Genomic DNA, 13493 nt, shown 5'->3' with positions numbered 1-13493 from the left:
TCTAAGCAGATTTAGGCACCGTGCCAGTAGGAATGTGGAAGTTTACATGGTAACCATAGGTACGTTATGTTATGTCTTACTCGTACTTCTATTCCAACTATGATCCTTCTTCGGTTTGATATTACTAGGGATAGATTACCATTGTTGTCTTTCTCTGATCCAACTAGTAGACATAGCCCCCTCCATGCGTTATTCTCTCATGCTTAACTTAATGTACAGTATTCCTTTCGAATACATTTAACGCCACTTCCCGTACGGACCGCTTGAACGCTTGTAAACCCATATTCGCTAATTGATAACTCTCCCTCTCGTCCTCCCCTTGACCGTCCCAGGGAATTGTGCCCTTTTGCTTTTATTTCCAGTTCCTCCATGCATGTGCGAAGTTGTAATTAATTCTCCTCCCCCAGTACCACAAGACAACAAGTGGTCTTTTGGGGGGAGACTGGAAGCGGGTCGAGAATACCAAGTGAGCTTTGTCATACTTATCCAAGATTAAGTATCAGCAACACATTGGCTCAATAAACTCGCGGACCCCTTCTGCAGCAAAGAACGACATTATCATGTCGCCAGCTTTGCAAAATGTTTGTTCCATATCCATCCAATCTCGCGAGTGTCGTCATCCTGGTTGATTGCCAGCCATAATTCACCATGTTCCGCTATCACATCAAAGATCTCCCCTGTCACATATGTCAGGTATCTAAACCCACCCTGCTGTCGGGATCGGTCAATGTTGAACTCATAGACACTTGCCGCAGTGAAAAGGACCCCTGGCTCTCTGCTACTCTCCAAATCCGATTTGACCTCACTTGACCCGCCCGCAGTCTCATCCATAGGCATCGCCGAGGAGAAAATGCTCCCTCTGCTTGTCGGCAGCTGTTGCTGCGAATGCGATGGTCCAGGAGTCGCTGAATAGAAAGTCGACGTGGAATTGTGCTTAACTGCCACAGGTGACTCGGTCAAAAGTGCTCCAATCGTAGGAGACGGTGCTTCCAGGCTCACTCGAGGTGCGGAGCGAGAGGGATCGTCTAAGTGGTCAAGGCCTGTACCTGGTCGAGATGCATTACCACTGTTGGTAGTGTGAACCGATGTAGCTGTAATGGTCCTAGGAAGGACGTCGGGAGTCTTAGGCAACCTCCCTGATGCCGCTGATGGTGCACGGATTCGTCCGTTTGCGAAGCTGAATGAGGCCTGATCGCTGCGGTCGTCACTCATTGGGCTGACGGGGCCCTCAGTATGTCGGTGGTGATGGTCAGAGATAGAGGCTTGTGGAACTTCGTCGTTGGTCGACACAGATCGCTTCATACTACTATTCCAAGACGGTTGTCTCGGAGAATCATCACCCGTCAATGTCGTTCCAGGAGTCAGGAATGACAAGAGATTGATAGCCTCTGCTAGCAAGGTCCCATTGCAGATACTCAAGGTCATTGCGTATGTGTGCTGTGCATCGAATTCTTCCTGCCATTCTCTCATGATATCGCCCGGTTCTAGCCGATCGATGTCCAGCTCCATAGCAGCCGAAAATTTGACCTTACACATTTGTAACCAGCCCATCTGGAGTTGTATCAGACTCGTTTGGCAGGCAAGAACAAGATCTGCAGTTGAACTGAGAAGACGCTTCATTCTTTCCTTAGCTTCGAGATTTAGAGCCTCCCACTGCTCCATCCGTTCTGTCATCCTCTTGTCGACCTTTTCGCCACGATCTCGCTTGTTCTTGAATTGGTTGTAATCGAGTAGTCTTTTCTCGCGTTTTTGTATTAGTCCCTTGGAGTCAACCTTGAATCTTTCCAACATCACCGCAGTCTTCTCCATCGGCTGAATCACCTTTTTCGTCACTTGTTCAATGTGATCAGGAAGGGCAATTGAATGTACTCCTCGAACCACAATGGCAAATTGGCGCAGTTTGCTTTCAGCCTGTGGATAGCTGGTGTGGCCGACATCAACCCAAGCCTCGGCTGCTGCTGCAACTCCGCAAATTCGATCAACCCACTCCCTCATGGCCTCAATGTAGCCCTGACAATCCTTGGTCACCAAAAACAGGTGGGCAATGTTATTGTCATAGTTGATCTTGATCTTGGCATATTCAGGATCTTCGTATATCTCATTGATGCCGACGTGTTGTCTCAGCTTCTCCGCTCGCCTACCCCATGCCTTTGTCAATCCATTGCGGACGTCGGACTCTTTTCGTTTCCTGTTGAGGACCTGATCAACAAGCTCGGTGTGCTTTTTCACATCGTTAATGCGAATATTTACTTCCGTAACTTCGACCAGAGCCTTTCGAATGAACTCATAATCCGGGTGCGTTGGAGGTGTTGCTTCAACCAACTGCGTCAGTAAGAGCGGGTACTTGGTGATCCGTTGAATGGGTTTGACTAATAGTGCGTCCAGACTCCATGCATTGGTAATATCACTAGAATTCTCACTGCATTCCTTCAGCCATTCCTTAACAGCTGGGGATGTCTGTAAAACTTCAAGTCTTTTATTGGCAGGGTGTCGAGTCCGAATATACTCGGTATAGACCTTCTCCATGTCGCTCATAGAAACCTCGAAAGCATGTCCAACCTTGGTCAGCTCGTCCTTCTCGGCATCTGTCATATCGGCAACTCCGTCAATGGATGTGCCTGAGCCTTGAACAGCTGAGGCACGATTCCAATCTTTACGTTTGTCCGATTTATCCATTATGTAGGCTGGCCTGGCTACTTGCTTTAGAAATCCAAGAAAATCCTTAGCAAAGTGTTGCACCGCGTCGACGTTACCAAAGATGATTTTTGTATCTTCGTCACTAATAGCAACGACAGCAGTCTGTTTGTAAATATCGCAGAGCACCCTCATGTCTCTCTCGTAAGTGTATTCTGTGTCGACCAGCTCCTTCAGAATATGTCGTCGCTTGTTCAGTCGCCGTTGATCAGGACTCAAGTCGCCTTCCTCAGATGGTCGGTTCATGCTAGAAGTGGACGGTAGAACGTGTTGGTCAAGACTAGATCGGGCTGACATCTGCGATACTGCTGTGAGCGGTCGAGGGGGTTGTGACTGCTGTGTCATAGGCGGTTTGATACCTGCGGGTGCAGACCGGGCAGCTTGATCAATCGAGGGCAAATTCATTGTTGGCGGAGGTGGAGGGGAGTGGGAAGGTGGGCGTGGAATGTCGAGATCTAGCCCTAGCGTTGGAGAATCACCTGCACTTGTGTTCCAAGACTGTGCATGCGAATGTCCTGTTTCCGTTTTGCCCAAACCCGTAGCCATAGGGCCTTGCTCAATGATTTCACGTACCAGCGTAGATGGTGGTCGAGGTTGTTGCGTTTCTATGGGTGAACTGAGACCATATTGGATCCAATCCCCAACAGATGGAGAAGTTTCTGCCCAGTCTTCCGCGCTGTCAAGACTTGATTTGTAGTGATGGCCACGATAACTTGTAGGCGGAAGTGACAGAGCTTTATCTTTCGATTGACGAGATACTGTAGAGTCATTCTTGGTGTCACTCTCTCCGTTTGTCTCTTTCACAGCATGGCTTTTCGATTCGGAAAATTCGTCAGGGCGAATCAACACTGCTGATTCTGGACGGGACGACTCTTGCTCTCCCCACTGACTATGGTAATCTTCGAGCTCATGCATACAAAGCAGGCGAACTTTCTCCTCATCGACGGTCTCAGCACTGGCTAGATCTGGTGAAGTCTGAATGATACGATGATAGATGTCGTCCACCAATTGTTGGTCAACGACTCCCGAGGGCGTCTGTTGCTGAAGAACGATGTTGACGACTGTATAAGCATCACGTGAACTAGGCTCTTGTTGGGAATCGTCCTGAATGCTGGAGCGATTAGAACCTGAGGGCGACATCGAGCCGGGCTCAGCTGCCAACTCTTCTGGTATTTGTGAAGCCTCACGACCTGGAACACTGCTTTCGCCTCCTTCTGATCCTGGTAGCTCGTCTATTGACGAGGTCCATGAACTTCTTCCATTGCTTCGTGATGCAGCGACGTCAGATCCGGTAGAAGGTAAAAAGGGTCGATAGCCCTTTTCAACTGCTTCGTCGTCATCAAGGTAGGTAGTTTCCCGTAGCATCAATTGAACCGAAACTCCATCTGCATGGTCAGACAGGTCACCCGATGCTTGCGAGCTGGAAGACATTGGCGAGTTGGAGCTCTGGCTACGCATGGCACTTATCTGTGTGAAGAGTGACTGGGCAGGGGTTTGCAGTCTAGTTGCGTCCATTTGTGGTTCTGTATCGATAAGTGTCGCTTCGGTTGCCACTGTGGCGTCAGTTAGAGCAGAGGACGGTTCTTGCTCAGGCATAGAAGGTCGCAGCTGGGTGTTCAAAGAATACGGAATGCTGCTGAAGGCGGACTCTGCATGTCCCAAAGTTGGTGAGTCCATTTCTGTTTCCAATTGCCTCGAGCCTGCCTCAACAATTTTTAAAGCATTTTGGGTGTATGTCATGCGATCTCGCACAGATTGTTCATCGGGTGTATAGAATGCTCGTTCTTCGGACATGTCGGTGGGTGGCCCAGAGAAATTGACTACTAGCGCTGGAATTTCGATATGATCAGGGTGACTTTGATTTCCTCTGTCGGATCCAGAGATAGACGGCGTCAAGCTATCTTGGCGATTTGTCGAGCTATTGCGAGTCTGAAAGGCACCAGTTCTTAGATCTTCCCCTTCTCTTGATCTGCTGAGTGCCTGCGTGATTTTGAGGCGTCTAGCTTTGAGATCGATGTCACTAAGCTCGGGAGGTCTCTGTCGCCGGTACCCTTTCCTGTCGTTCTGCTCCTTCGCCAAGATCTCAAACTTCTCTGCCATTTTGGCACGTGATGCCGTTGTAGTGGCAGAGGAGACAGGCAAGCGTGGTCGGGAACTCCTTAATGGAGGAGATATTTTTGGTGGGGGTGCGATGATATTTGCTCGGAGCGATGGGCTTTTCTCGCTGCTTGAGGTAATGTCCCTTCCCCGTCTGCCAGGGCTCTTAATTTGGATTGGAGATCGCGGTCTTCTCTTAGGGCTGCTAGGCTTTCGATTTCCCGAGGGAGAGGGAACAGACCTCGATTGCGAGGTTTCGAGATTACGCAGAGGAAGTTGTGAGACGAAGGCAGGATGCGTGTTAGGAGACATGGTGGCAGAGTCCGAAGCTATACGCTGATGCCGCGTGCTCACCGGTATTCGTGAATGGCCATTAACTTTGGCCAAGGCATTACTAGCCAATCTTAGGGCACCCGAAGTACTTTCGAAGCTCACTGGCGAGACGATTCCTCCATGTCTACCAGACGATCTGGATGCTTGGCCTGAAAAATCGCTTTTTGCCCGGCGATGATGTGGCTGCTCGATTTGTGCCTTTGTTCTCAAGTCAACATGGGAACGATCCGAAGGTCGAGGTTGTGGGCGAGTTAATGAATTCGGCGAGGGGGCTTTGACGGTTGGAATTGATGAGGTAGAAGGAAACATAGGATTAGGACTGTGCATAGGAGATCCCTCTGAGCCACGGCGTTTTCGTGCATTAGATATGCCGTATCCTGCAGCAGGGGCATTGGAGACTGAAGGCAGTACTTCGCCAAACAACAACTTACGACTATTCTGCGAATCTTCAGGATTAGTCACGCTCTTGGTCAAACCGCTTGCCAAGGATGAAGTTCGGTTGCGACCGGTGAGGGACTTCGCGTTTGGAGTTCCAGCAGATGCGGAGACACTGCCATTTATTCGGTATGATTCAGACAGCCGTGAGGAGGGTCGCTTCGGTAGAGTACCAGTTCCGGCAGAATGGCCGAACTCGACATTGGCGAAACCGGACATCGGGCTTGCGGTTCTGGATGAAGGTCGAGATATTTGTTGAGTAGGCAAAGGTGGAACCTCATCGGGAGAGGCATCGAAACGAGCCACAAGGTCTTTGAAGGAAGCTTTTCTCGACCTCAATGTGTTTGGTACCGAACCCGGAGGTTTGACGGCCTCCCACTGGGTATGTTGGGTATTTACTGAGAGTTTCCGGCCACTCACAGAATTTCTGCCGGATCTTGGCTCATAGTCGTCATTTGCTTGTGTAGATGCAAAACTCGACTTTCGACTGGCGTATTGTGCCTCCTCTTGCTCGGTCGTGGTGCGTATTGCCTCTTGATGCAGGCCGATCGGGGATGGGTTCACGAGCGGATCCTGGTACTGGCGATAGAACTCATGAGGGTCATTGATGACGCTTTCCTCTCGAGCCAGATCAAGTCTTATATTTGACCGCGACACAGTGGATTGGGACGGGGTTCGTGTTCGCTGTATGGGTTGTTGCGGTTGGTAGGCTGTGGAGGGTAGAAAGACGAGCGACTGTGAAGGGGATTGAAGCTGGGTGGGAGAGGTGACGATCTGGTCGGTCAGATTAGTCTGCGATTGAGATGACTGTCGTCGGTGGTGAGCGGTGTAATAATTGTTCTGATTTGAGACAGCCGAAGGCATGTCGTTGTGAGCCTCCCGATCTGGAGAGGATCAGAGATCAGCCCAGTCACGGACAAGCCTTCCTTCTGGAACGATGATGGCTATGGCACAGATGCATGACCCGCAGTGCGCATTATGACTTGAATCCACGGTGGTTACAGTGGAACGTGCGGGTTGAAAGTGTATTCTTCCACGGTATCTGAGCGGCGGTTGACAGCCCGGGACGTCAGAGTGGACGGAGTCCGGCTATTGCTGTTGATCTGTCGTGACTTGAACTTATGCTTCTGGATTGTAAATGAAGGCTTCTTTGTAACCGATTTTTTAACCCTAGGGCGTTACTTGACAAGGCGGGCCGGCGTGAGGGTGTCGCGCGAATTGAGGCCTCTAGATTTGTCGGTCTACAGGCAATGTGAAGAGGAGTGACGGCGGCGGCGGTGGGAAGTGACGCACGCAATCGATCTATCAAATAACGTCGTAACTGAGTGAATAGCCTGTATAATGGTAGACGTCAAGGTATAGGGGATAGAGTAGGGATAGTAAACGGCAGTGGTGCGTTGTCGATCTCGTCTATAGGGATGGGTTGGGCTGCGGCTGCGGTCACGGTAACGACGATGAGAGTCAGTAGCAGCGGCGGGAGCAGCAGTAATATTTCCGTACTGTGTACTCCGTACGGGTGGTGTTGGTAGCTAGCGATATCTTACTCATAATGTCACAATAAGTTTCTCCGTGCAGAATCTGTGATCAGGCAATTAGGCAACCTTTAGTTAAGGTGTTGAGTAGCCCGGGGGGAAGTGGGCACCCAGCACATGCCCATTGCTAACTGGAGGAGCCCGAGGTCAATTAATAGCGACAAGCGAGCAGATTGTGAAGGTGGATGGAGATGGATTGCGATGGATGGACAGGGGTCTCGCCTCACTCCTCACTGGCAACTGGCCCGTAATTACCAGACCACCCAGGTGAGCCTTTGCTCCACTGACCAAATGCGAAAAGAGATTCTGGTCCTTTCGGGACATTTTTCCACAGTTCAAGCATGGTCCCTAGTTCACCCTACCACTGTCATTCCGGGCATCTGGGGGCTGCAAACAAAGAACGCATTGATAAAGGACTATGTTCGCGTTGAGAATGGGATCATTGCGTCCGACCGCCACATCCAATGCATGCCATCGGCTTCAGATTGAGGCTGCAATCCCTGCAAATCACATCAGTCTTCCATGAAACAACATGAGACAAGACTTCCATTGTCATTATGCTCCACGGCCATTTCCAACAGAGACCAGGATATGCCCGCTTCCAGCGAAAGTGCCACCGCCTATCATGGTAGGATGGGCCTTCCCCGCTCACCTAAGAAGCTCCCGAACTATCTTAAGTACACCGTACTAAGGTACGTACAGTGTATGGACAAACCTTTACCAACACCTCTAGTGCCACTTGGTACATATATCTTGAATCCCCTAGTTGCAGATGCTCCGAACTCCGTGCATCTATCAATCCTGGTCAAGTCTTGGTCATGGATTGTTGACCTGATATTTGCTCCCAGGCTTGTGTGTGGTAAACTTGTGGCAGTGTTCGTGCAACCTTTATAAGCCACAATAGGTCAAACTCAACTCCAGGAATAACATCGAGGCACATTTTGAATCAATCGCACAATCGTATTGAATGGGAGATCGTCAATAGAAACCCCTAGAAGCCATTTGTGACTGCTTGACCTGACGGACTTTAGTGGTTCGGCCTGGTATTCACCAATCCTGCATCCATGTATCCATCCCCTCGACGCGTCCGAACGCGTCAACAACGGCATCAAACTCTATTTAGCCCTCTCTTCCTCGGTTGTCCAGCCTAGCATTTCATCCTCCTGTTGACTGCAACCATCCTAGGCGTCCTCAAGCAAGACGTTCAAACTATAATTCTAAACTGCCTAGTCCATTCTGGAATCTCGTCCCTGCTATACGAGGTGCTCTTCGAGCACCGATCCTTGGGGGCAGGGATACGGGGTAGAGGCAACTAACATCCAAAGCTCCCTTTCGTTGACTAGTGCACTCGTATCGAGCACATTATTGAACACATTTGCTCGGCTTACTTGGACTATCACTCTGCCCGGATAATTTCTACACCTCTTCTTCCAGATGCCATGAAGAGGAAGAGGGGGTGCCAAGACGCACCAAGTGATCGTCCTGCCAAAAGGCATCAGGCAACAACATCAAAAAAGGACATTCAGAAGCCAAGAGCAGCAGCAGTCTTGCCGACCGTTCATCACAGTGTCCTGTCCTCGTACTATCCTAAGGTATGTACGTTGAGGAACTATTTATTAGCTAACTTACCTGCTTCTGCTCGTGTCCGACGAAAGAGATTGGGTGCGCATGGACGAGAGGATGAGACCTGCATTCTGGACGCAACTTTTGTCGGTCTTCTCAAAGAGCCCTCGTTCTCAGTCACAATATCTCGAAAAGATGATTTTGCTTCGTTCACTCAAAGCCAGCATCGCGCCACCGGGGCGTTCAGTGGCAAAACTCTGCGATATTCCATGAAGGAGGTTAGGTTCCCCACATTGTACATGCACGTTCCCAATAAACCCTGTTGCTAAAGCTGGCGACAGATAGTTGACTTTGTCATCTGGTTGCTCTTCAAGGACCACAGGGTGTATTCACAGCGACCCCGTCATGTCCTTTGCCACGGCCTTGCCAAAGCCGCTGCCCCCCTTGTGTCAGAAGCAGACAGTATGCAGACCACCTTTCTGCCAGGCATCGTGCAACAACATCCCAACGACAGCATAGAGAGGCTCAAATCAAGCACCTGGTCTAATATCGCACTACTGCTCGGGGAAGATGCTGAGGGTATATTGTCAAACATGCTCCTTGATTGTGGTATCTTTGTTCGTATGTCTGAAGGAAAGGACAATTACTTTCAATTGAGCGGCATCCCTCTGTCAGAGTTGACCCCTAATCGGAATCACAATTTACTGCCTAAAACACATCAAGCAAATGCCCTCGAGCGACCTCTTGACCCGTCACGTATTAGGTTTGTCAGAAACCGGATACTATACTCGAGGCCCGCCTTGAACCGCACCGGCAAGGTAAAGGTTGGGCTAAAGCATGTGCACGTCTTCGAAAGATTTGCAGATACCAGTCAACCTATGCACTCAATACACATACTAAAGCATGTTTTCCCACGCCAGTTTGGCCTCCATAACGTATTCACAAGCAATGTCGATCGCGCCGAGACTGCGCAGCCATTCAAGGACTACTCCATTCGGGAAGCAGAAATTGCAGATAAATCAAAGCGACATTCGATGAAGGTGCCATATCGTCTACGGGGAGAAGCCATTGAAATGGTTAGGAAAATGCAGCGCAATCATCAACAGTGCTCGTACAGCCAACTGCTCAGGTATTACTGCCCGGTTCGACAGTCCACAAACGAATGCACAGAGGATCTTGAGCGAAGGTGGCGTTCTGTCTCCACTCCAGGTTCTGAATGTTTGTTGACGCAGTTGAGTTTCGCTGGCTCATATGGGTTCTCAAGGGACTCACCCTCTGACCACTACGATGCCGAAGCCTCCTTTCTACCTCATGCAACCCCGCCAGAGATGGTGTCTGTGTTTTGCCGTTCAGTTATTGCGACACTGCTGCCCCAGAACTCGCTGGGAACTGGTTCAGATGGCGTACACAACCTGCAGACACTCCTGCGGAAGGTCGACCAGTTTATCAAACTGCGCCGATTTGAAACTTTAAGTCTACATCAAGTGATGCAGGGGATACGGCAAAAGTCAATTGACTGGCTACGTGCTCCGAAGACTGGCAGAGGGCAAAACTTATCCAAGTCGGACTTCATGAAGCGGGTTGAACTTTTGCAGGAATACATCTATTACGTTCTAGACTCTATTCTGATACCATTAATTCGATCCAACTTCTACGTCACAGAGAGCTCTTCTCACCGGAATCGACTGTTCTATTTTCGACACGATGTCTGGCGCAAGCTCAGTGAACCAAGTCTTGCTACCTTGAGACTGAATATGTTCGCTCCTACCATTCCCAGTCAAATTAGACGTGTGCTCGCAACACGGTCTCTGGGCTATAGCTACTTGAGACTACTTCCTAAAGATATTGGTTCTCGGCCCATCACAAATTTGAGACGCCGGCAAGTTAAACTGATCTCTGGTCGAAGGCTTCTCGGACCTAGTATCAATTCGCAACTCACACCGCTGTTTAGTGTGCTCAACTATGAACGGTCTCAGCATCCGACTGTCTTAGGATCTGCCCTTCTGTCCGTGGGAGATATTCATAGCAAGCTGAGTGGCTTCAAAAGGGCTATATCCTCGCAAGATCCAATATATATTGCGAAAATGGATATCAAGTCTTGCTTTGACAGCATACCTCAAAACGAGCTCCTTTTGGCAGTCAGGGCGCTCTTTCAGGAGCCAGCCTACCGAACCACCAAGCATACTGAGTTCAAGTCAGTGGATGACAAGCAATATAAGGAAGAACCACAGCTCCAACGTAGATTCGTCGGTTCGGCAAGACTTGCTGATGATTGCGCAGTATTTTCGGAAAGGGCAATTGCGCAACTAGCTGCCAGAAAACGGCGAGTGGTCTTCTCAGACACAGGCAACCACAGGATATGGTCTCGTGGCTCACTGCTCAAGCTTCTTCAGACACACGTGCAAGAGAGTATTGTCAAAGTTGGCAAGAAGCACATGATTCAAAAGGATGGCATTCCGCAAGGTTCCATCCTGAGTAGCTTGCTCTGCAGCTACTTCTACGGCATGTTTGAAAATCAGGAGCTGGGTTTCCTTGATCCAAGATCTTGCTTGCTTTTGAGGCTCATCGATGACTTCTTGCTGATCACCACTGATCAAATTCTGGCAAAACGGTTCTTAGAGGTCATGGCAAAAGGAGATCCTAAGTATGGAATCCAAGTGAATGCTGGCAAGTCGCTGGTGAATTTCGATGTGACAATCAATGGACAGAAAGTTCCACGTCTGCATGGCACCACTTGGTTCCCCTATTGTGGCATGCGGATCGACTCAAAAACCCTAGTTCTACAAAAGGATCGGGAGAAGAAAGATGCACACGTCAGAAACTCATTGACTGTTGAGACTGGCGCAAAGGCAGGGAAAGTCCTGAGAAGAAAGGTTTTGTCCTCGCTCAAGTTGCAGATGCATGCTATGCTGATGGACATTTCGCTGAATGGGAAACGGCATGTTATGTGCACGCTTTTGGCCAACTTTGTCGAATCAGCGATGAAATTTCATCAATACCTAGGTCACCTGGCACACAACCAACGACCTTCACAAGAATTGATCCGGCAGCTGATTCAGGAAATGATGACTACAGCACATAAGATTTGTTTGGCCAAAAATAGTCGAAAGCGAGGCATAAGATGGGTTGAGATGTGCTGGCTCGGTGCCTGTGGCTTTCAAAGAGTACTGCAACGGAAGCAGACCTATTATTCAGAAGTTTTGGTCTGGCTGAACTCGCTTCGGACAGAAAGCGAATCGCACATCGGATTGCACTTTTCGGAGAGAGAAGCACTGATAAGGGCGAGTGAGAAAGTGTTTCGTGGGTACATATATTAGTTGTTCACGACATGTGATGTCGAGTGCATCAACAGGCGGCACTCGTGCACCCAAGTGGTACGGCAAGGTGGCTAGAATAGAAGATTGTCAACAATCATAATAACGACGAACACAGCCACATCACATACTGCAACCAAAGATCTCGAATGGAGCTTCGCCGAGGAATGCGCGGAATGGAGCTTCATGGAGTGCATTCGAGTTTTGGCAGAGGCTGGAACAGAGAACATGTGCATAAGTATCGGCGCCACCTGGACCAGCCACCGAGAGCCGCATGTTTGAATATGCGGTACGGAGTACTGAGTACCTCCTCCTACGCAGAGCACTTGAAATGTTTGAATGAACTTCTCTTCTCACCTGAACATAGTACATGCCCGCTGCAAGTCGATTCAGTCCTTCGCACTCAGCCCAAAACCAACAACGTGAACATTAGAGGCAGTATTGACCACGGGGCCATTTTAGAGTGATCGCCGCAACCGCGATGAAACAGCCACATCTGCCTTGGATTTGACTTTACCAGCTTGATTCGTTGTTATTGGCGACCAGATCGGCGTTTGACTGGCCAGTTGCGCCAGCGCCGCATCGAAGGGCCTTTTGCGCCTGAGACGCCATAGCTTCGCAATTCCACTTGAAACGCTGTTGTGACCGGAGTTGAGGAACAGCCGCCAATTGCCGTTTACCGTTTGCAGGTGAAGAAACAAGGCAGGACTGTTACGACTTACGAAGATCGGCACGATTGCATCAAGATTCGGAGGTCCATCCATCATCCATTTTGCCTGCCATATAACTCCGTCTTCGATAACCTTTTTGCCCATCAAGAACGGGACGAACAGTGGGTCAAAGGCCAATTGTGCTGGCCGGCCTTGAAACCTCCCCAATCGAAGGGGGTGGCCGCCAAAGAAATTCTTTACCAACCCCCCTGGAAGCCCAATAGCTTTACCCGCGTTCGCCCTGACCGACACTGGTGCTGGTGCTGGTGCTGGCGGCCTTGTGTGCTCATCTCCACCCCTCCTCCACCCTTCCGGTCGGTCAGTGGCTCGGTGGTCCTCCACTCCAGCACATGTCAACCACCCACCTGAGACTCAGTCACGTCAGTCAACCATGAGCATGGAAGGCCCCTTAATCCAGCGACGAACCCAACCCTTACCACCCCTACCAGATTCCCTACTCGTACAATCCCTACCGCCTCTTCCGCCCCTACCACCACCTCCTCCACCACTACCCCAGCTTTGGTATAGCCTCGCACTTCCATCCTCAAGCTCCGTGCCATGCTCACCGTCATGCCAATATCCTGCGTCAGCCATCGATGCAACTCCACCAATCCTGACTGCGATCCATCCACACCATCCAGGGGCTGGTCGCTGCCATTGTCCATTGGCATTGCCATCTCTCCAAACTTTCCTGCTTGGCTGCTATCAAGCTTCACCACCACCACCACATTTCGCTGGTCTCGATCTCGACCACCTCATCAAACGCCATCGTCATGCCCTCTGGTGCAGACCAACATTCCTTTCTCACGACTCTC

The 13493-nt window shown here is 50.0% G+C and overlaps 2 protein-coding genes across 2 annotated transcripts; one reads left to right on the top strand and one right to left on the bottom strand.

Annotated features, from left to right (window-relative positions):
• Positions 1-558: 558 nt before the first annotated feature.
• Positions 559-6423, bottom strand: A1O9_10173 (uncharacterized protein; the record flags this gene model as incomplete). Its single annotated transcript, XM_013400908.1, has 1 exon — positions 559-6423. The coding sequence occupies one exon, from the start codon at positions 6421-6423 to the stop codon at positions 559-561; it is 5865 nt and encodes a 1954-aa protein (XP_013256362.1).
• A 2107-nt stretch (positions 6424-8530) lies between these two features.
• On the top strand, positions 8531-11971 carry A1O9_10172 (uncharacterized protein; the record flags this gene model as incomplete). The annotated part of the gene is made up of 2 exons (XM_013400907.1): positions 8531-8932; positions 8996-11971. 2 exons carry the CDS (start codon positions 8531-8533, stop codon positions 11969-11971), a joined length of 3378 nt encoding a protein of 1125 aa, XP_013256361.1.
• Between the last annotated feature and the right edge of the window lie 1522 nt (positions 11972-13493).

The sequence above is a fragment of the Exophiala aquamarina genome, assembly GCF_000709125.1.
Source record: "Exophiala aquamarina CBS 119918 chromosome Unknown aczIA-supercont1.12, whole genome shotgun sequence".
NCBI lineage: Eukaryota > Fungi > Ascomycota > Eurotiomycetes > Chaetothyriales > Herpotrichiellaceae > Exophiala > Exophiala aquamarina.
Note: the sequence above shows the minus strand (reverse complement) of the source record. Positions and strands in the feature narration are given on the sequence as shown.